This window comes from Dipodomys merriami, unplaced genomic scaffold, assembly GCF_024711535.1.
Source record: "Dipodomys merriami isolate MVZ:Mamm:240054 unplaced genomic scaffold, mDipMer1.0.p SCAF_3, whole genome shotgun sequence".
NCBI lineage: Eukaryota > Metazoa > Chordata > Mammalia > Rodentia > Heteromyidae > Dipodomys > Dipodomys merriami.
The window spans coordinates 65653002-65678423 of NW_027204492.1; the positions used below are offsets into that span (position 1 = coordinate 65653002).

Sequence of the window (25422 nt, forward strand, 5' to 3'; positions counted from 1 at the left end):
TGAGATCAGTACTCTGAGAACCAACATTGAATCCATAAAGGGATCCATTTCCTCCATGCAAACCACAATAGAAGCCACTGTCAACAGAGTGAATGAAATGGAAGGTCGAGTGTCAGATACAGAAGACAGAATACACCAACTGGACCAAAAAGTGACAGATATGGAAAAATTACTCAAATTAAACCAAAGGGATATTCAAGAGCAAGCAGATAATGCTAAAAAATTTAACCTTCGCATAATTGGAGTGGACGAAGGTGAGGAATTCCAGAGCAAGGGAATGCAACACCTATTTAACAATATAATCAATGAAAATTTTCCCAACCTCAAAAACGACCATCTTAACTACATCACAAAAGCTTATCGAACACCCAACAAGCAAGACCCCAGGAGAAACACTTCTAGACACATTATAGTAAAAATGATAGATCTGAATAATAAGGAAACAATCCTGCATGCAGCAAAAATGAAGAAGGAGCTATACTACAATGGGAAAAAAATAAGAATTACTGCAGATCTCTCCACACAAACAATGAATGCAAGAAAAGCCTGGGAAAGCACCATACGAGCCCTGAGAGCCAATAACTGCCAACCCAGACTGATCTACCCGGCAAAGCTAGCATTCACATTTGATGGAGAACTGAAAACTTTTAATAGCAAAGAAAAACTAAATGAATACATAAACATTAAGCCAGCATTACAAAGAATTCTAAGAGGGGGGACACAACCTGAAGAAAGCAGCCAGGAACTGGGGCCTGCCCCAAACAGGCGTTACTCAAAGTCTAACTGAGCAAGCACAGGAGGAAAGGAAAAAAGAAAAACTTAGGAAAATGGAATGGCAGGGACAACAATGCATCTCTCTATACTTTCTCTTAATATAAATGGGCTGAATTCGCCAATTAAAAGAAAACGAACTGAGGACTGGATAAGAAAACAAGACCCATCCATCTGTTGCCTTCAGGAGACCCACCTCTCAGCCAAACATACAAACAAACTCAGAGTGAAGGGGTGGAAAAGGATCTACCAATCAAACGCCCCCAGTAAGAAAGCAGGTGTAGCTATCCTGATATCTGACAAAATAAACTTTTCATTAAAATCAGTACAGAAAGACAAGGACGGACACTACATATTAATAAAGGGAACAATCCAAGAGGAGGATATAACCATCATCAACTTATATGCCCCAAATATTGGTGCACCCAGATATGTCAAACAAATGCTCTCAAACTTACAGAATAAAATAGATCCCAATACGATAATACTAGGAGACTTTAACACACCACTCTCACCAAAGGACAGGTCTACCAACCAGAGGATTGGCAAAGAAGCTACCGAATTAAGAGAGGCCATACTGCAAGCGGAATTAACTGACATCTACCGAGTATTTCACCCTAAAACAACACAGTACACATTCTTCTCAGCAGCTCACGGAACTTTCTCCAAAATAGACTATATCATAGTTCATGCAAGGAACTTAAGCAAATACAAAGGGATCGACATAATCCCCTGTATCCTATCTGACCACAGTGGAATCAAGCTAGCTCTCAATAACAAAGCATACCGCAGAAATTTCTCCAATACATGGAAATTGAACAGCACACTCCTTAACAATGCCTGGATAACAGAAGAGATCAGAGAAGAAATAAAGCATTTCCTACAACTCAATGAAAATGAAAACACCTCACAAAGAAACTTGTGGGACACAGCAAAAGCAGTCCTGAGGGGCAAATTTATTGCCCTCAGTGCCCACATCAAGAGAATGGAGACAGACCAAGTAAGTAATCTCATGTTGCAATTAAAACAGCTAGAAAAACAGGAAAAAATGGGACCTAAAGCTACTAGAAGAAGCCAGATAACCAAATTAAAAGCAGAGATTAACCAATTAGAAAATCAGAAAACCATAACCAAAATAAACCAAACAAAAAGCTGGTTCTTTGAAAAAATAAACAAAATTGATGGCCCATTGGCTAGATTAATTAAAAAAAGAAGAGAGGAAACCCATATTAATAGGATTAGGGATGCCACGGGAAACATCACCACACGTACCCAAGATATCCAAACAATTCTAACAGACTACTTTCAAAAGCTATACTCTCTAAAGGAAGAAAATCGGGCAGAAATGGATGCATTTTTAGAGAAATACAAGTTGCCCAAACTGAGCAAAGAAGAAGTTAACCAATTAAATAAGCCAATATCCTATAATGAGATACAGGAAGCTATCAAAAGTCTTCCAACAAAAAAAAGCCCAGGACCAGATGGATTCACAGCAGAATTCTATAAGACCTTCAAACAAGAACTAATACCCATACTCCTCAAGCTCTTCAGAGAAACAGAGAAGGAAGGAGCTATCCCAAACTCATTCTACGAAGCCAATATCACACTCATCCCCAAACCAGGCAAAGACCCAACCAAAAAGGAGAATTACAGGCCAATCTCCTTGATGAACACAGATGCAAAGATCCTTAACAAGATTCTAGCTAACAGAATCCAGAAACACATAAAAAAAATAATTCACTATGACCAGGTAGGCTTCATCCCAGAGACACAGGGATGGTTTAACATACGTAAGTCAATAAATGTAATCCAACATATCAACAGAGCCAAGGTCAAGAATCACATGATTATCGCTACAGATGCAGAAAAGGCCTTTGACAAAATTCAACATTCATTCATGCTAAAAGCTCTGGAGAAAATAGGAATAGAAGGAACATTTCTAGAAACAATAAAAGCCATTTATGACAGACCAATAGCCAATATTATACTTAATGGGGAAAAGCTACAACCAATTCTCCTAAAATCAGGAACAAGGCAAGGATGCCCACTGTCTCCACTCCTCTTCAATATAGTCCTAGAACCCTTAGCCAGGGCAATAAGGCAAGAAAAAGACATTAAAGGGATCCGCATAGGAAAAGAAGAAGTTAAACTATCCCTTTTTGCAGACGACATGATACTATACCTCCAAGACCCCAAAAACTCCATCCCCAAACTCTTAGAAATCATAAATCACTTTGGCAAAATAGCAGGATACAAAATAAACCCACAAAAATCAGTTGCCTTCCTATACACTGATAATGTACAGGAAGAGAGGGAAATAAAGGGAGCAACCCCATTCACAATAACCTCCCGAAAAATAAAATATTTAGGAATTAACCTAACCAAAGATGTAAAAGAACTATTTAATGAGAACTATAAAAAGTTAAAGAAAGAAATTGCAGAAGACACTAGGAAATGGAAAGACCTCCCATGCTCCTGGATAGGCCGACTTAATATAGTAAAGATGGTAATACTTCCAAAACTAATATACAAATTCAACGCAATTCCTATTAAAATCCCAATGACGTACATCTCTGAAATACAGAAAACAGTCCAAAAATTCATATGGAACAACAAAAGACCTAGAATAGACAAAACAATTCTAGGGGATAAAGACAATATGGGAGGGCTATCCATGCCGAACTTCAAACTCTACTACAGAGCTATAATAACAAAGACAGCATGGTACTGGCACAAAAACAGACCCGAAGACCAATGGAACAGAATAGAAGATCCAGAAATAAATCCACAGGCCTACAGCCAGCTGATATTCGACAAAGGAGCCAAAGACATACAATGGAAGAAACACAGCCTCTTCAACCGCTGGTGCTGGGAAAACTGGGTAGCCACATGCAGAAAACTAAAAGTGGACCCCAGCCTATCACCATGCACCAACATCAACTCAAAATGGATTAAAGACCTTAACATTAAACCTGAATCTCTGAAACTACTGCAGGACAGAGTAGGAGAGACACTTGAACTAATAGGCACAGGAAGGAACTTCCTGAACAGAGTCCCAGGGTCACAACAAATTGGAGAGAGACTCGACAAATGGGACTACCTTAAAATAAAAAGCTTCTGCACAGATAAAGCTATCGCAACCAAGCTAGAAAGACAACCAACTAATTGGGAAAAAATATTTACCAGCAATATATCAGACAAGGGGTTAACATCCTGTATATACAGGGAACTCAAGAAACTAATCCCTCCCAAACCCAACAAACCAATTACTAAATGGGCAAGGGAACTAAAGAGGGACTTCTCAAATGAAGAAATAAAAATGGCAAAGAAACACATGAGGAAATGTTCATCATCCCTGGTGGTGAAGGAAATGCAAATAAAGACAACCCTGAGATACCACCTTACCCCAGTCAGAATGTCCCACATCCACAAATCAGCCAACGACAAATGCTGGAGGGGATGTGGAGAACGAGGAACGCTATTACACTGCTGGTGGGAATGTACACTCATACAACCACTTTGGAAAGCAGTCTGGAGGGTCCTTAGAAAGCTAAAGATTGACCTCCCTTACGACCCAGTCATACCACTTCTAGGCATCTACCCTGAACAACAGGAACCAATATACAAAGACACATGCACCTCCATGTTTATTGCAGCACTGTTCGCAATAGCTAGGATATGGAAACAACCTAGATGCCCCACCACAGATGAATGGATCCAAAAATTGTGGTATCTATACACAATGGAATATTATGCAGCCATTAGAAATGACAAAATAATGGCATTTGCAGGGAAATGGATGGAGCTAGAAGGAATCATGTTGAGCGAGGTAAGCCAAGAACGAAGAGACAAACAGTACACGGTCTCCCTGATAAGTGGATGATGAATCCAAAATGTTAGGTGATATGACAAAACTAACAGGACTTAAGAAACAAAGAACTCCCACTCATCTGGTTGAACCACTACTAAATATCCCCATGCTGCTGATCACATATATGGTATATAACATATGAGCACCGTTATATATTACAGACTGTGATAGACAATTTGCTCCAGGAAAGTTAGAATGAACTTGTGACTTTAAATGAGCATCATTATTCCACAATACTGTGAATTTCCGGAAATTAAGTAATCACTTAATCACGATCAAAAAAAAAAAAAAAGAACCTTGGGGAAGGGAGGGAGGGAGGGGATGGTAGGGGGAAAACAATGGAGGGGGTAACAATGTTCAAGAGGAAGTGGAAGTGTACTCATTACCTCACTTATGTAACTGTAACCCTCTGTATAGTATCTCTACAATAAAAAAATTAAAAAAAAAAAACATAAAGTAACACAAATTTGCAGGATTTGGAAAAAAAATAAATAAAAAAAATAAAACTTATTGTGTACACACAAAAAAAAAAAGAACATCATAGCCTTTTTTCCCATGAGTCAAAAATCTATATTACCTTGTCATCTTTAACCCATGTAAAGGTATATGTGTGTGTGTGTGTGTGTGTGTACGTGTGTGTGTGTGTGTGTGTGTGTGTGTGTGTGTGTGTGTAACTAATGGTACACCTTTAAAGTTGACATTTGCTGAGAAATATGAGGTATGGCAACTATCATCAGCTAAGGTGTTTTCTAAGGTACAACTAAGGTATTCCACTTTATATTACTTGCCTTCTAATAATCTAATCTGACAATCATAATCTTCCATGTTTGAACATCTCACAGGTAGACAAATGTGACCAAGCACAGTCTTTCTTAGTCTGTATTTTGTTGCAAGAAGATATTGCCAAGTTCTGAAAGCCATTGATACAATATACTTAATATATTCATGTATCACATCAGCTATAAGCTATTTTTTCTAAAGGAGCTGTCTTCTGGCAACATAAAATGAAACCAACAGATTTGTCTCCTAGAACATACACTAACAAAGAAATTTACCCTGGAGGCCTATTAAAGGCCGTCATATCTATTTAACATCAATTCTATATTCAACTACATGGAATACACCTTTGGGTGTAATGTTTCCCAAGTGAAAAAGCATTAACTATAAACAGCATATCTAGTTATTTTTTCCATTTTTAGGCATGACACTTTTTAAAAATCTCAGGATACAGTATTAGAAGTTTACAGCTGAACATATAGCTGGATTATATACAAGTTATATATTTTACAGTTTCAGTATAAACCTATCTTCCTATATTCTATATGAAAAGATAGCAAAAGTATAGAGAATATCTTAATTTTATTTCACAACTTTCATAAAACTTACGTCACTGCCAACAGCTGGTGTATGGTGTTCAAGTGACTCATACAATACTCAAATTCAATGTTTTTGGAATTTGCAGTGAATTTTCCTAATAGGTACAGGAATTAATTTATTTTGAATTGTTATTATAAAAGTGATGTATAGAGGGGTTACAGCTAAATGAGTCAGGTAAAGAGTACATTGCTTTTTAACAATGTCGCCCCTTCAAAGAATTAATTTACTCTTCATTTTTAACTCAAGAATTGTGCTCTTATAACCTTCAGGAGAAAATGTATTAAGCCCCAAATTACAGAGTTCTTGGCGAATAGGAATCACTCAACATGACTTATCTATTATTTCTGCTGTAAAAGCAACAGCATTTATGGACATAATCATTTTAGGTGCCTAAGATTATTATGAAATATCATCACACTGTCTCAAGATGAAGATGTTTTAATCTTAACATTTACATATCAACCTACCTGTGGACCAAAGAGGAATGTCTAAACCTCAGCTAGCCTCTCTTTCATGATATGACCTATGAAAAGGCCCTATGTTGGGAATGCACAGGTACAGGTCCCCAGAAAGATCATGGAGCAGACCTCCTGTATTACACCTAACCTCCTCAGTTCACTGTAGTATGTTATGAGAAACCTCAAATTTTATTTATCTAAAACTTCACATCAATTTACTATTCCATTATGGCATTCATAGGTAGCAATTTTCCTTTGAAAATTGTCCTCCTGTACTTCTAATAACTCACTCAAACTCTTTTGTTTTCCTTTAGAACTTCTCTTCTAAAGATGACATTAAAGAGTAGTAGTCTCTATGAAATTATTTCCTTCTTGAAAGTTATAAGAAAACTAGCGATAACATGTCACCATGCACATTTTTATAACCCTATGCAATAAACAAAGCTTGGAGAATTTGGGGGAACATTTTTAAGCAAAGTAACTATATACCATAAGAAAGCAAGCCTTTTGGTGATTGAATTGGTTCCTACTCTGCCTTAAAATATAGGCTCATCTTGAAAATCAAGATGAAACTGAGGCTTGAACTTAGGGCCTGGGCACTATCCATTGCTCTTTTGCTCAAGAATATGACTCTACCACTTAACAAACAGCTCCACTTTCAGATTTTTAGTGGTTAATTGGAGATAATTATTTTATAGTCATGCCTGCCTGGGCTGGCTTTAGACAGCAATCCTCAGATCTCAGCCTCTTGAGTAGCTTGGATGGAGTCTACTTTTGTAGAGTGTGAAAGAAAGAAATATACAGTAGATCTGTTTTACATTTAAATAACTAGAACTCTCAGCACCATGTGTTGATAGGATTTCTTTATACAGTGAGTTTTTGGGTATTTTTGGATGGCTAATAATCAGGTTACTTTAGCTGTGCAGATTTATTTTTAGTCTTCATTCTGGTCCATTTTTCTTCTTGACTGTTATATGGCAGTAGTATCAGGCTGACTTTGTTACTATAAACATGCACTATAAATTGAATTTTGGTATTATGATCCCACTAGCATCACTATTTGACTTAGGTTACTTTTGCTATTTGGGATCTTTTAGGATTTCAAAGGAACTTTTTGTGTGCCAGTACCAGGAATTAAACTCAGGGTGTGGGCACTGTCCCTTAGCTATTTCTTTTTTCTTTTGTTTTTTATGTGTCAGTCCTGGGGCCTGAATTCTGGGCCTGGGCGCTGTCCCTCAGCTCTTCAGCTCAAGGCTAGCACTCTACCACTTGAGCCACAGAGCCACTTCCAGCTTTTTCTGCTTATGTGGTACTGAGGAATCAAACCCAGGGCCTCATACATGCCAGGAAACACTCTACCACGGAGCCGCCTTCCCAGTCCCCCTTAGCTTTTTCATTCAAGACTAGCACTTTACCATTTGAGCCATACTTCCACTTTTGGAATTTTGCTAGTTAATAGGAGATAAATGTCTCAGACTTTTCTGCCTTGGCAGGCTTCAAACCTCTGTCCTCAGATCTCAGCATCCCAAGTAGCTAGACGAGAAAATCAGCACCCAGCTCCAAAGGAATTTTATAATTGATTTTCAAATTCTGCTAGAAATTGTAATGGGATTTTGATGGCATTGAATTGAACGTGTAAATTGCTTTTTACAGTACAGATTTCCATGACTGTTTCTACTGCCCTATGCATGTGAGAGGTCTTTTGATTTTTTGGTACCTTTTTCAAATTATTTCTTGAAAATTTATGATTTTCACTATACAGGTCTTTGACTTCCTTACTTAATGTTATTATTAGGTATTTTAGTCTATTGTGAGTAAAAAATTGTTTCCCTGATTTCATTCTCTGTTTTCTAACTGTTGGTATATGGAAATGATACTTATTTGGTTTTGTATTTATATCTTGCTGCATTGCCAAAGTGTTTACCAGATATAGGACATATTGGCATATTCTTTAGGATTCTTTTTTTTTTTTTTTTTTTTGGGGTCCGGTTGTGGGGCCTGAACTCTGGGCCTGGGCGCTGTCCCTCAGCTCTTCAGCTCAAGGCTAGCGCTCTACCACTTGAGCCACAGCACCACTTCCGGCTTTTTTCTTTTTGCTTATGTGGTGCTGAGGAATCGAACCCAGGGCCTCAGGCTTGCAAGGCAAGCGCTCTACCACTGAGCCACCTTCCCAGCCCCATTCTTTAGGATTCTTAAGCATTAGATTATATCCTTTGCAGGTTCTATCTCTTTTTTTTTTTTTTTACAAATACACCAATTATTCTCTAATCATCCAAACCTATCAGTGAACCCAAGTGTACCAGAGACCAGGGGAGCAAAGAGAGCACTGCATCATTCCCTGGCCAACACCAATCTGGATCTAGGCACTGTTCTTTCTGACCACAATGCTGACAGTCACTATCCAGTAGTTTACCTCCCTGTTAACAGGACCTGCAGTGGAAGATACATACTTGGAGGGCCTATGCTCAAGCTTTTAGACTCATTTGATATCAAATACATTGTAGGACACAGTTCCTGGTGGTGGTTAGAGGCTCACCTTCCTATATGGAGGGTATGGAAAACATGCAATTCATAAGGCCTAGAATCAGTCTTCTCAAATTTTCCTGACAGGAAAAACATGCTGGAATTCAGAATGGGGCAGGGGATTCAGTGCCTTTACCCTTTGCTCAAGAGTTTACCTCCTTGTTTGGTGGAAGAGGTTGTGGAAATTATATAATAAGGTCATCATCTCCAGGTCCTCAGTTCCTTCTAGCATCCAACACGTATCTCCAGAAGAAGACACCTGATATCTATATAAAGTATCACTCACAGATTTGATGCTTGATTTCGGTTGTGCCCCTGAGACAATGGAACTCACTCCAACAAGAGAGAGCAGTACCTCTGACTACCACATCCTCCACTGCCATAGACCCAGTACCTACCTTGCTGCTTGAACTTCTTTTTTGGTCCTTCTCTATAACCACCTCTCAGGGATGTCTCCTACACAGACAGCTCTGATAAATTGTCTCAAAACTACAAAAAAAAGTGAGGGAAGGGTTGGGGTGGATGAGAATGTTAAAAATGGTGACTTTGATCAAGAGGCATTGTATTCATAAACGCCTCTGTTGAATGGCAACTCCTTTGTACAACTATTTAAAGAAAATTTTAAAATGTAGTTTTAAAAATTTACTTGAAGAAAGATTTTTTTTGTTATTTTTAATCTGCCAGAGTATCGCAGTCTTGAACAACAGGCTGTTTCTTTCTTTCTTTCTTTTTGTGGTCATGGGTCTTGAACTCTGGGCTTGGGTGCTGTCCCTGCGATCTTCAGCTGAATGAGCCACAGTGCCACTTCTGGCTTTCTAGTGGTTTATTGGAGATAACTGGCTTTGAATCGTGATCCTCAGATCTCAGCCTCCTGAGTAGCTAGGATTACAGGCGTGAGCCACTGGTGCCCAGCTAACAGGTTGTTTCTTAAGATGGTATTTTACAGTATAGCACTCAGAGATGATGTGTTACAAGGGTAACCTTATATACTGGAATGGGCTCTGTCTCACCAAGTTTCTACACTGAATTTAAGGCTTCCTGGAAGTGTGGTATTATAAAGAACCTAGAATTGCCGGGCGCAGGTGGATCACGCCTGTAATTCTAGTTACTGAGGAGTCTGAGATCTGAGGATCACGGTTCGAAGCCAGCCCGGGCAGGAAAGTCTGTGAGACTCTTATCTCCAATAAACCACTAGAAAACCGGAAGTGGTACTGTGGCTCAAGCGGTAGAGAGCTCACCTTGCATGCATGAGGCCCTCAGCACCACATAAGCAGAAAAAGTCAGAAGTGGCATTGTGGTTCAAGTGGTAGAGCATTAGCCTTGAGCTGAAGAGCTGAGGGACAGCGCCCAGGCCCAGAGTTCAGGCCCCAAAACCGACTGAAAAAAAAAAGAACCTAAAATTGTCAGCCTATCACCAGGGCAATCCGGCTTACCTTTCCATTGAATCTTCACGCTGCCCTTTCACTCCTGTATTTGTATGTCTTAGATGGCTTCAAACTACAGTCCTCAGCTTTGTCTCTTAAGTAGCTAGGATTACAGGAAGAACCACTGGTGCACAACAGTTGGAAACTTAAAACAACCAAATTTGTACAAAACCAGAGATCTTTGCACTTTAACACCATGAAAAAATTATTTAAATGCAAAAAAGAACAACATGATAATACAAATATTTAACAAATTTTCTCACATAATTTCACCATTTTGAAAATATATCAGGCACAGTGGAGACAGGAGAAAATACTTATAATGTATACATATTGAGAATATATCAAGATCTCTTGCAAATAATATTAAGATAACAAGCCCAATTAAAATTTTAAAAGGCGATTTTAGCAAACTGTTGACAAAAGAGGGCAACTAAAGTCCATAAAAAGGCTTGTAACATGATTTTCTGTCAATGAAACACAAGTTAAAATAATACTACATGAGCAAAATGGAATAGTAGTTGTAAGTTCTTGTATCTCATAGAAACAGATCAACTATTGGAAAGTAGCTGGGCCTACTTTAGCAGAGCTCTGGAAAACAGTCAAAATTTAGAACAACAAAACTAGCTTTCAAATGACTTTTAAAAAAAGCTCTTCAAGCCAGGCATCAGTGGTTCACACAGTTTGAAACCATCCTGAGCAGAAAAGTTAGTGAGACTCTTTCCTCCAATTAGCCACCAAAAAGCCAGAAATAGAACTTTGGCTCAAGTGTTAGAGTGCTAACCTTGAGCAAAAAAAGCTCAGGGTCAGTATTGAGGCCTTGAGTTCAAGCGTCAGGAGTGGCACACACACAAAAAAGCACCAAAAATCTCTTCAAATGGTAGAACGTTTTGTGGTAAATTTATTATACTCCTCCCTGTCAAAGCAGTGGTATTGCTATAGAAAATATGACAGCCGTATCCAGGCACGGGAGTCTTCCTCAGGTGCCAGTGGAAGAAGAGCACATGTTCAAAGATTATTTTAGTTTTGTGAATGACTGATATAAGACACTTACCATTGTTGCATCTGAGAGGACATTGGACAGAAAAATTAGCAAACTTGAAACCACTGAAATGCAAATTACCAATATTCAGATACCAAAAGCAAAACATTTAGAAAAAATGAACACTAAATTACAATATGAAAAGCACCCTTTTATTTTGTTCAGTATAAAAAGACAAATACATTTAAAATAAGTGCAAGTATTTTTTATCACATGATGTATAACAATGTAAATTGTTCTGTGACAGGAACAACTAAAGGGCAGAGGATAGAGTTCTATAACAGTCAATGATTTTTTTTGATATTATGTTGACATCAATCCAACTAGATTTTGATGAAGTGAGGATATTAGACATAATCTTCATGCTAATGTAAAACACTTAAAATATACCCAAAAGCATATAAAAGCACAACAAAACCATTTCATAACAAAAAAAACAGCTAAACACAAAAGAAGTTGTTAAGGGAGGGGGAGGGAGAGAGGTATAACAAACAGTCTATAACTTACCTTAAATAGAAAAATATTAAAACTAACTCCTTAATTACTAACAATTATTATCCAGTTGGAATGTTTTAACTGATTCATAAAATATGAATGGAGTCCCACATAATGTGTGTGCATGTATATACACACATATTATATCTTGTATATACATTATTTAAATAAGGGTAAAAGTGTCTCTCCTCAAACATTTGTTATTTCTTTCTTGGGAAATTTTTCAAAGCCCATTATTTTAGCTTTTGAACTGGAAATACTTGTATATAGTAACCCTACTTTGAAACAACATATCAGAAGTTTTTCCTAATAGAAAATTGTAATAGTAGTTATTTATCAACCCTTCTCTACTCTACATACCTATACTCCCTGGAATCTACGAAACCCGTTTTTACTGTCAAATTCTATACTCTTTTGGATTCCAAAATGAACGATATTATGTGATTTGTCATTTGTGCCTGAATTTCTTCATTAAACATAATAATCTCCAGCACTATCCATGTTACTATAAATAATGGAACCCATTTCTTTTTAATAGCTGAATAGCATTCCATTTAATATATAAACTATGTTTTCTTTATCTATCCTCCAGTTGGTGGAACACATAGGTTTTTACCTCTTCTGCACTACTATGAGTGGTTCAACAATGAACATGGAATCAACATACTTATTGCCTTTGCATATATACACAGCATTGTGATTACTGGATCATACAGTAGTACCATTTTTAATTTTTTGAGGAATCTTAGTACTGTTTTCTATAACGACTGTACTGAATTACATTCCTACCAACAGAATGGAAGTGACCATGTAACTGTAACCCCTCTATACAGAATCTTTACAATAAAATATATATATATATATATATATTAAAAAATAAAGAAAGAAAGTGACTTTTTTTTTGGTCGCTTGTGGGGCTTGAACTCTGGCCTGAGCTGGCCCTCAGCTCTTCAGCTCAAGGCTAGCACACTACTACTTGAACTACAGCGCCACTCCCAGTTTTCTGGTGGTTTATTGGAGGTAAGAGTTTCATGGAATTTTCCTGCCCGGGCTGGCTTTGAACCACGATCCTCAGATCTCAGCCTCCTGAGTAGCTAGTATTACAGGCGTGAGCCACCGGCTCCTGGCTAAAGTGACCCTTTTTTGTTTGGGATGATAGGCATTTCTGTGATTGTCATTTCCCCAATCATGCATGATATTGATTCCTTTTGGTTTTTTTGATCCCTTTAAAAAAATTTGTACACTACTTCTTTCTCTCTCTTTGTAATAAATTACTATTTAGTTCTATTGCCTATTTAAACTTTTCATTGTATGGTTTTACTATCAAACTTATGACATTCTTTATATGGTGTAGATTCAAACCTTTAGTCATAATTATATTTCCAAATAATTTTTTCTGTTCTGAACATTGCCTCTTTTTTCACTGTTGTTTCCTTTGCTTTGACAGTTTTTTTTATTAACTTTTCTTTAATACTATGTCTATTTTTGCTTTTGTTTGCTGTGCTTTTGGAGTCTTGCAAAAAATAGTAGTCTGTAAATATGTGGGTTTATTTTTAGTGTGTCTATTCTATCCTATTTGTCTTTGTCTTTGTTTTTATTCCAATACCATGCTGTATTAGTAAGCATAAATTTGTTTTGTGTTATTAAGTCAGGTAGTGTTTTGAAGTCTGCTTAATTATTTTTGCTCAAAAATATCCTTGAATAAAACATTGAGATTTTTCAAGCTCAATGTAAGTTTCATAATTTTTTCTAGTCCTATGAATAGGTATTTTTATTTAAAAAATTGCATTGACTATATAATAAACCTTTCAGTAATGTGGACATTTTAACAATATTGATTTTTTCATATGATGTACATTGGATGTCTTTGCATGCTTTTTCACCTTCTTCACTGCCATTCATCCATGTTTTATCAATTTGCTTTTATAATTTGTCATTCGGAGTTCATTTTATTCCTCAATATTATTTTTTGTGCAGCTTATATAAATGGGATCGTTTTCTTCGTTTTTATTTCAGGTAACTAGATATTTTCAAACAGCATTATTTACTGTCCTGGAGTGTTGATTTTGTATACTGAAATTGTACATTCATTTTTTTAGTTCTAATAAGCTTTAGTGGTATTATGAGTTTCAGATATATAAGATGATGGCGATTTCTTTTAATTTAATATTTATTGTTATTACAAAGGTGATTTGCAAAGAAGTTACAGTTACATAAGTCAGGTAAAGAGTACATTTTTTTGGACAATGTTACCCCTTCCCTTGCTTTCTCCATTTTTCTTCTCATCTCCACCCACAAGTTGTATAGTTCATTTTCTACATAGTGTCTAGTGAGTACCACTGCTGCATTGTTCACACTGTATCCATCCATTTCTATGGATGATAACTTTTAACAGTGAAAATGTGACACCATATTCTAATTTAGATGCCTTTTATTTCTTTCTCTTGCATAATTGATCTGATTGATTTTTTACCATAAAAATGGTAAAATGAATAATTTTCTATTATTTCAGGGTCTTTTTTTTTATCATTTGTGGGACCTAAACTCTGGACCTGGGCACTGTCCCTCAGCTCTTCAGCTCAAGGCTAGCGCTCTACCATTTGAGCCACAGTGCCACTTCTAGATTTTTCTGCTCATGTGGTGCTGAAGATTCGAACCCAAGGCCTCATGCATGCAAGACAAGCACTCTACGACTGAGCTACCTTCCCAGCCCCTATTTCAGTATTGTGAAATCAATCTTTTAGCTTTTACCTTCATTAAAATAATTGTTATTGCTGGTTTCCAGTAAATAGTCATATTAATTTGTTCAGAATTTTGTTTGCTTTTTTATATCAAATCCATTTTCTGTGTCAATTGAGATGTCCATGTTCTTTTGACTATCATTTTGTTGATATGATATATATATAGATGTATATGGCCTAAAGATCAATATAATAGACTAGAAAACTTAGAAACAATAAATATAGTCATCTGATATTTGACAAGGGAGCAAAAATAAATGTTGGGGGAAAAAACTTCTTCAACAAATGGTGTTGAGAAAACTAGAGATCCATATGTAGAAGACTGATATTGGATCCCTATCTGTCACCTTGCACTAATATCAACTCAAAATGGATCAAAGACTTTGAATTTGATCTTGCAACTACTATAAAAAAGAGTAGGTGAAACATTAAAACTTATTGACAGAGGCAGGAACTTTCTGAGTAAAGTTCCAGAGGCTCAGCAAACTGAAGGGATTATATCAAGGAAAAAAGTTCCTGTACAGTACAAGACATAGTTACGATGTTAAAAAGATAGCCTACAGAATGGGAGTAGATCTTTACCAGACATACATCAAACAAGAGCTTAATATCCAGAATAAATTTCAAAACCATTTAAAGATGCTCAAGAAACTAAACCCTCAAATCTAATAAACCAATTAATAAATGAATGAAGAAGCTAAGTAGAGACTTCGCAGAAGAAGCAAGAATAGTCAATAAACCTTGTACAGCGACTTAAAAATAATTTTAAAATGCAAAAAGAAAAATAGTCAATAAACTCATGAGGAAATGCTCAACATCCCTGGTCATGAAAGAAATGTAAATTGAAACAAAATTGAGAGCTAGTCACTGGTGGCTCACACCTGTAATCCTAGCTACTCAGGAGGCTGAGATCTGAGGATCACAGTTCAGATCTAGCCTAGGCAAGAAATGCTTTGAGACTCACGTCCAATTAACCACTTGAAAACCAGACATGGAGCTGTGGCTCAAAGTGGTAGAGTACTAGCCTTGAACAAAAAAGCTCAGAGGCAGTACACAGGCCCTGAGTTAAAGCCCTGTGACCAAAAACAAAACAAAACAAAAAAAAAAAAAAAAACAAACACTGAGATTCCATACCACTCCAGTAAGACTGGCAACAAATGTTGACCTGGGAGAAAAGGAACCCTATTACACTGTTGGTGGGAATGTAAACTGGTGTAACCACTCTGGAAAGTGGTTTGGAGATTTCTCCAAAAACTGAACATATTACTACTTTATGATCCAGAGATCCTATACTTTGGCATCTACCCAGAATATTCCAAGTCAAGATACAGTAAAGAAACATGCACATCCATGTTCATTGCTGCATATTTATTCACATGTATAAGTTAGAACTGAAATACAAACATACATGACTAAAGGATATCATACTTAGGGGAGGAGTCCAATTGTATAACTCTTCTAAACAAATAAAGAATCATTTAACAAAATGAATACCAGGAAGCTGAAACATGGGGGTGGATGGGGAGTAGGAGGACAGCAGATGCATTGAATGGAGGGAGAAAATGTGGACAAATACAGTGATTGTATTCTCTATAAATTTTAAAAGCCTTGAATCATGTAAAATGTCTTTACTAACCACAAAAGAACTAAGCTTTTTATTTATTGTACATTTTTCTTTTTATCAAAAAGAGATGGAAACCTGGGAAATTTAGTCACTGTTATATACATAATATCTGTATATTTTATTGTGTGTAATTGCACTTTAATGAAATAAAAACATATTATTTTCCATATCAGGGCTAAAAAAATCAACTTAGAAACTCCTTTGCTTGTTTGATACAATGAAAATCTTCTGTGGAATTGACTCTTGGTGTGTCTCCTCCCCCCTGCCCTGCCCCCACCCCCACTGCCCATTGCCTAATACCAGGATTGACAGAATATATCCTCTAAAATCTAGTCATCACATTGTTTTCACCTTATTTTGCAACATTTCATATTCATCTCTTATCATTGCTATTGGTTTGAAGTCTACTGAGAGTATAAGTACAATATGTTTGCTTCATGGGATCCCAGTCTTGCACCTAAAAAACCAATTTTCCACATTTTATTATCTATAAATGACTACTAATAAAACCATTACAGCAAGGATAATTTTTTAGGAACTCCTGTGTAGCTTTCCTTGGTGATTATTCCTGCCTTTAAAATGAATTTACCTGCTTAACATTATAAATATTTAATGACAAAACAAGTGATGCATATGGAATTTGGTGAAGGTAAAGAAATTTGGATTCTTTCTATATTCAAAAAACATAATTGGGCACTAGTAGCTAACATCTCTAATTCTAGATATTCAGGAGGATAAGAACTGAAGATCACAATCTGAAGCCAGATCAGGCAGAAAACTCCATGAAAATTTTACTTCCAATGATCCCACAAAGACCTGGAAGTTGAGGTGTTGTACAGTTGTTAGAATGCCATCCTTGAAGGAAAAATCCAAAGAAAAGTTTGAGGCCTTGTGTTCAAGGCCAAGTACTGGCAGACACACAAAACACATGGACACACAGACACACAGGCACACAAACACACACACAGACTCAGACACACACACATACACACACACACACAAACCCAGAAATGTAAGTGATGTGTAGTTTAGTGTTAAGTCTCAACTAATTTACAGATAAACTTTCATCTGTTTTAGAGAAGGTTATATCAAAGTAGACTACAATAATCATACCATATTACATCCTTTAGTTGAGTTGTTCAAACACAATAAAAAATAACTTTTTATATCTATATTTACTGATTTAGTACTTAGTCTCTGTTTGCTTTTCTTGACCTTCTCATACCTTAACTTTTCGGTTTCTGCAGATAACTTCCTAATCCTAAAAGTGTCTGATTGCTATGTAGCCATTTTCTATAAAATTAAACAATTAATATTGGTTCCTTCTCACAATACCCCTGATCGTTTCTAAAATTATTTTAAAAATATTAAATTACAAATCTCCCAGCTAGGATGTTTTGCATTAACACTTTCCCCATCTCATTCAATGAAATACTGTGAAACTCCAGAGTTTTAGAAATATGAATGTTTATTATGACTTCAAATCCAGGTGGTAGAATAACTACTGGCTGACAAATACCGAGTATTAACATATCTGCTGTACTGAGCTCTCCAGGTATCCTAAAGTGCAAATAAAAAGACACATAGACCAATGGGAAAACATAGATGGAACACAAATAAGATCTTACCAGATCATAAAAGAGGCATTTCAATTCTTATTATTAAATGAGTGAGATAAGATAATTATGACATTTCTGGATAATACTATTATCTTCCCATCTCCTTCAGATAAAATCTAAGTGCCTATTAGTAGTCCACATGACTGTACAAAATTCTGGTACATAACTCAGTTTCCGAGTCAATCTCTCTGTCTCATCCTTGTTCATTTCAGCCTCTGGCAAGGCACATTCTATCTCAAGGCATCAGGAGCATGATGTAATTTCTCACTTCATTCAAGTTTCTATTCAAGTAATGGCTATTCTGAAGCACACCCAAGATCTAGTTTGTCTTTTCACTGTTTATTTCCTTTATTGTAAACCAATTATTACAACCTAGTATAGACATACAATGTGCTGGGAAGAAAAAAATAATCTGCTTTCACCTATTATGGTATGTTTCAATATTATCAGAGTGAAGACTTGTTTCTTTTTCCCCTCAGAAAATACTTTCAGAAATACTGTACAGCTTCTCATTGGCTCAGCCTATATATGAGAGAATTATGAATCACCTTATAAACATGTATGATCTGAATCTAGACTGGGTAAATGTGAAGAAGTGATTACTAACTCATTCTAATAGGATATAAGCTAATTCTGGGAGCCAGTGGCTCACACTTGTAATCCTAGCCATTCAGGAAACTAAGATCTGAGGATCGTGGTTCAAAGCCAGCCTGGGCAGGAAAGTCCATGATACTCTTATCTCCAATAAACGACCAAAAAGCAATAAATGGAGCTGTGTCTCAAGTGGTAGAGTGCTAGCCTTAAGCAAAAGTGTTCAAAGACAGCATCCAGGCCCCTAGTTCAAGCCCTCTGACTGGCATGCACGGGCACACACACAAACACACACACACACACACACACACACACACACACACACATGCACGCACACACACACACAAAGGGAAGCAAGCTTCAAGACAATAGAAATCTTGACAGTTTGGTTTGATGCCTATTAAAAATTGAACTTCCCTCTTATGCAAGGGAAGTTGGTGAGATATGTGTATGTATGTGTGAATATATGGTTATATATATACATATATGTATACATTATATTAAAATGGAATAATATGAAATTTGGTTCTAGTCCATGAGCCAAGAAAGTTTCAAGTAAAGGCCTAGCTGGTGAACACAATAGTCTACATTTTTGTATATTCTTCCCATTAGCGCACTATTATATCCTTGATCACTAAACCAGAGTTAGAACCAGACTTAAAACTTTCTCTAGTTGGGCTCTGGTGGCTCACCCCTGTAATTCTACTCAGAAGCTTGAGATCTGAAGATCATGATTTGAAGCCAACTTGGGCAGAAATGTCCATGACAATGCTATTTCCAATTAAACAGAAAAAAAAAAACCAGAACTGGAAGAATGGCTCAAGTGCTAGAGTGCTACTTTGAGCAAAATAACCATGCAAAACTATGATGCCCAGAGTTTAAGCCCCACTGCCAGAAAACAAAACAAAACGAAGCAAAAGTATAGCTTTTGGTTTTGGTATATCCCCAAATCACTATGACACAATATAAAGTCAATGGACCAAAGCCGTAAGAGTGATGATTGCTGTCTTCCTTCATTCCTTAGGATGTATGAACTAAGGAAGCAGGATCTCCAGGCCCTAGGCCAGGGAAATGATTTAACATGTAGTTCATGATTTGGAGACTAATGGGATAGCATAGATAGGTGATGGAGATAAGAGTTGTTGCCTAAGGCAGAAATTTTTTGTGCACTACTATCTCTCAACTTTTTGAAATAGATCTAGGAATTTAGATTTAGGCTGACATCCCCTGGGTGTCAGAAAGTGTAACAATTCTAGTATACAAGTATAAGGTTTGTGTCCTGTTTAGACTTTGGAGGAAGGTGGGTATGCATATATGCCTCTTTATCGCCAAAATGCAAATTTTATATGAATTGAGATTCTTTTCTCATTCAGTCCCCAAGGCTACGGTTGAGCAGAGCCAAAGTGTCAGGAGTATCAGAAATGAATAGCAATTACTATTTAAAAGCTACTGCTGGGTGGGAGGCACAGTAATGGAGGAGCAAAGGGTGCACAAATGCAGCAATGATACTCACCTGACACTATGTTGAAAATGAACTATACAACTTGTGGGTGGTGACAGGAGGAAAAAACTGGGAGACTATGAAGGAAGGAGGAACATTGCTCATTGCCTCACGAAGCAGCAACCCCCCGGTACAACATCATTATAGTAATAAAAATTAATAAAAATTAATGCTATTGTTATGATTGAATCATTTTTTCCAGCTGAAAAATATCCATACAACAAAAACTAAAATAAATTCCACATGTTTTGAAGTTGATTTGCTAGAAAAGCTGAGGAAGGAGGATCACAAGTTTGAGTCTAAGCTGGATTACATAGTACATTCTATATCCAGTAAGAACTATGGAGACTTGTCTCAATAAAAGAAAAAAACTACCAAAATAAATACATAAAAAATAATGTCATGTGGAAACTTTTTTAAAACACAGAAATTGATACTACTATTAGTTATCATTTTATGTACTGAACATGGACAAGATTCATATACTAAATGCATGATAGGTTTTATCTCTATACAAGTGACATTTGTCAGTTTGGTGTGGTGGTAAATAGATGGCATATCACTTATAATGTATATTTTGGTCTAATTTTTAATACATACAAAGGAACTTTAAAACATTATAGGTAATAATTTTATTAAAGCATTTTCAGAAATCGTCAGTTCTCATTTGTATAAAATACACATGGACATAAAACATCTGAATAATACAATTAATAAGCTAGATGATAGAGACAAATTTGAAGTTTATATTTGATACAGAATACATATTGTTTCTTTAAACAAAAAGCTTGAATTAATCAAGTTCCACTGAAAAATAAATCAAAAAAATGATTAAAAATCCAAAATCAAAGTGTCACCTGGTCTGGGAGGGGAGAAAAAAAGTGTCACTAAAAGCTAGTTGTTCCTAATTCTAGCTATTTAGGAAGCTGAGATTTGAAGATCAGGGTTTAAGGCCAACCCAGGCAGAGAAGTCCACAAGATTCCATCTCCAATTAAGTAGCAAAAATGCTCAAGTGGTAGAATACCAGCTATGAATCAGAAAGACAAATAAGAGGATGAGGCACTGAGTTCAAGCCCTATAAAACACACACACACACACACACACACACACACACACACACACACACACACACACACACATCACCTGAATTAGTGGAATTACTGCTTGACAATTTAGTACTAGCTATTTTTAATAACAATTCTAATGCTATTTAAAACACTTCAGAACAGTGGGAAAAAATGAAACCTTACCAAATCATATATATTTTGAAGCTAGCACAACTTTAAGGACAATACTCGATTAAGACAGCATACCAAAAAACACAATTTTACCTGGGAATGAAAATAAAACAATCGTAAATGAAATGTAAGTAAATGAAATCCAACAATGTAGCAAAAGATTTTCCCTGCAGATTTACTGCAGAAATGTGTGAAACATCAAATAGGTAATATTCTAATTCATTGCATCAACAAATTAAAGGAGAAAAAACATAAAATGTTAATAGTACACACTGAAAAGATATTTGATAAAAATACAGGAGCCAATTCTAGTAATAACACTGTAAAATAGGAATATAAGAAACTCCTAAATGTATTAACAAGTATGAATAACAGCAAATATGATGCTTATGAAATACTAAAAGTCATGTGCATGAAAATTAAAAAATAGGGCAAGCAAGTATGCCAGCTTCATTATATAATGTTGTTCTGGCAAAATCCAGCTATTTTTATATAATAATAATCAGTATAAACATTAGAAAAAACAGTGACTTTATTTACATGTTAATTGACTGTGTATCTAGAAAGTCCAAAATATTCTGTTTTTAAACTCACTGTAATTTGGAAGATTAAATAAACACATTAGGTAAGAGATAAAAATATAAAATCTATAGATTGCCTTCATTGCCAAAAATAACAATTTACATATGAAAAGAAAAAACCATCCAAATGATAGATGTCAAGATACAAAAACTGTTATAATATTTAAAAATAAATTTGATTACATCTGAAAATCTATAGGAAAAATATCAAAACAAGACTGAAAGCTTTCAGTGATATACCAAAACTCTCGAGTATTAAGGAGTATTTGTAAGTGCTAAAACTTAATGTTACTAAGTAATCCTCTAAAGAGGAAGGTTAAGTTTTAACGTAATTCTAATTACGGTGTTAGACTCCTTTTAAATGTTAAAAAAATGCTCTCAATTTTCATTAAAAGAACATAGATCACAAATTATATGAAAAAACTAAAACAGAACTTGCTTTACTAAACTCTAAATTTTATGGTCATTTACAATACTTAAAAGTGTATAATATTGGCTCAGAAATTTTAAATTGGGTGATTAAAAAAAATTAAAACATAAGTTCCTTAGAAAAATGAACTCACAGTCCAATAAAAATGAATACCAGAAAACTGGTATTTGAAAGGTATAGGGGGAGGTAGAGGGGAGGAGTAAAGGAATAAAGAAAGGAAAGGGGGATAAAATGCAATCATTATAATTAATGCATATCTTACAAAATTAAGAAAATGGGGGGGGAGATGTTGGGTTGGGAGGGATGAGGAAAATGATGGAAGGGGTGACACCAATCAAGATGCCTTTTATTAATAAACTCATTTGTTGAATGTTAACTCCTTTGTACAACTACTTAAAGATAATAAAAATATAATTGAAAAAAGGGAATAAAATCATACAATTGGCTAGCCAATGTATATAGAATATAGAGTTGAATTTCTATGTTTCATTATGTACAAAATAAGTTTCATAGGGATTGGTGCCTTAAATGATTGAACACAAACTTTAAAAGTACTAAAAAATATTAAGAAAAATTCAGTTTAATAATGGTGTAAATGGCTGATAGAGCATCCATCTGAAATAGATATGAAAGCTAATGGAATATAAGAATTAGTGATCTACCTAATTTTTTAATTATAAAGGGAAATATATCATCAATAAAGTCAAAATTAATGATAAAATGGAAAATTTTACCACATGAGCTACAAGGATTAAATAAACTTTATAGTAAAAATTTCTACAAATTTGTAAGAAAAATTAGCTAAACGAATAGGAATTGGCAAAGCACTGAAGAGTCCAAGTACAAGAAAGAAATGTTCATTGAAGTCAGGTAAATGACAAAGTTATAAGCGAAACTGTGTAATTGTCTTTCACGTTTTCAAGCATTAAAAATGCTGAACAGGATGCTAGCAACTTGTAATATTCCTGAAAATTAAACACATACTGACTTAGCATTTTCACGAATACAATCAGGAGAAATAGAAGCACATATATTTTCAGCAATGTCACAGTTAGAAAATAAAAAGGAAATGCATTACAATCCATAGAAGAATGTTCAAACACTTTTTGGCAAGTCTACATGTACTGTGTTGCAGCTGTTACAGGAAGAATGTGAGTGAGAGTGATGGAAAGAGCAAACGTGATCAACTATGGCTACTGATCAGAAAAGATGTCATCTGACTTGTCAATATTACAGAAAGTACAAAAAATGTGCATATGAGGACAGAGAAAACATGCAGAGACATACATTATGTTCTCAAACCTGGGAAGAAGGGAGAAGGCAAAAATGGAGGAGGACATGTTCTGGAATTATTCTAGTTTTTCGTTGTTCCTTTGGTTGTGAACTTTTTAATTTTCTATTAGCATCTAATTTAAATTTCCAATTACAGAACAAAGCAATATCAAAAGTACCAATTGTATATTTGAGACCAAATTGCGGACATAGTCCGTGAAGATTTGGAGGCACAGTAAGATTTACTCACATGCATAAATTTCGAGACCCAAAATTATTCTCAAGGTTCACAATTCGAACACAAAATATTTTATATCTAATTGTTTCCCAACTTTATTTGCAAAGAGCATAATGAACTTACGGGGTTTTCACCAAACCATAAACGTAAATGTGAATATCATCATCAAACTTGATGAAGTAGACAGACGGTTTGGCCACTACTTGGTGGATGAAAATGCCAGTTCTCTTGGATCCATCATCTTTGGCGTGTTCAACCTGCTTGCCCACGAGACTGTCGACCACTTCTCCTGGCTCCTGTTCTGCTGTAGGGAAGTAGTAGTTGGAGTCTGGAATGATGCGCAGGTCTCCGTCTTTGTAGTCATCCAGCAGGGTGTACATATAAAGAACCGGATCTTTCTCGTAGGTGATGTAAAACCAAGTATCCATCACTGGGGCTCGCGCTAGTACCATGCCCTTCCATTCATCTTTCGTACCGTGCTCTCCTTCAAACACATGCTCCACTGCCTTCCCAATCAGGGAATCAGCTAGGCGCGAATCTATGCGAGGAGATGGCACTCTCTCAGGGAGAATTTCAAGCGCTAAAACTCTCTTGTCACGATGCAGTTCCAGTCCATACACACTGTCTTTGCCATCGTATTTAATAATGTACAGAGTGGGCTTCACGGAAACCTGCTCCAGCACAGTGCCCTTCCACTGCTCCACTGGCTCATTGCCTTCTTTCCAGCCGTGTTGAATGCGACAGCCCACGATGTTCCTACGAGTGAGGAAAGTGGGCTTGCGCCGCTGCTTTCTGTGAGTGTGCCTTTTCTTCATCAGGTATGCAGACACACCATCCACACCGGTTGGAGGCACAGTCGGAGGAGACATGGCTCGGCAGAAGGTTTAGGCAAAACTGCCGCTTGTTTGGTGAAGCTGACAAAAAGTGAACACTTTCGAATATGGAATCTTTTTCGTTCGCGGTTTCAGGGACCAGATCGCTCTTCCCTATTCCACTCTCAGTCTCTAGACAGAAATGCGCTTGCTACGCACTGGGGCAGCTTTTTGCCTCTCGATAGTGTCCACCCGGGAGGGGAGACGGCAGCAAGGATAGCTGCAGAGAGATGGCGGGCTCGCGGTCCGCGCCTGGCGCCTTTCCCCGACTCCCAATTCCAAATCGGCCACTTAGCTGTTGTTGATGTGGTGGCGGCGGCGACCCGGCAACAGAGGAGTCCACTGGGAAGAGAAGCAGGAGATAAGCAACTTCACTACAAAAGCAAAGAGGTGCCGGCAGCGGTGTCTCAGCAATCAGCGCGGCCTGGCCTTCGCAGTGCTAGCCTGTTTGGCCCATCTGGGGAACCGCGGTTTTTGCAGCTTTGGGAACCCGCCTCCTCAGAGCCCGCCTGCACGTCGGCCCCGCCTCTACCATCTCGCCTTCCGCTCGGCGGGCCGCTGCAGGGACACAGACACTCTCTTTTATTTAGTTTCTCCGAGACTGCTTCTTTCAAACCCTAGCCAGTCGACCAGGCTGCCTTCCTCTCGATCTCTGCCTGCCTGCTGCCCTACAGCTTCATCGACAGCAGTTCCATCTGCTTTCTATCTTTCAGGAATTCTTCACAAGCTTTCAAAAAGAATTCAAAGAGAGTA

The 25422-nt window shown here is 36.7% G+C and overlaps 1 protein-coding gene across 1 annotated transcript; it reads right to left on the bottom strand.

Moving 5' to 3' along the window:
* Positions 1-23120: 23120 nt before the first annotated feature.
* On the bottom strand, positions 23121-25088 carry Spin4 (spindlin family member 4). The gene has a single exon (XM_070039085.1). It carries the CDS (start codon positions 24664-24666, stop codon positions 23917-23919), a length of 750 nt encoding a protein of 249 aa, XP_069895186.1. The 5' UTR covers positions 24667-25088; the 3' UTR covers positions 23121-23916.
* Between the last annotated feature and the right edge of the window lie 334 nt (positions 25089-25422).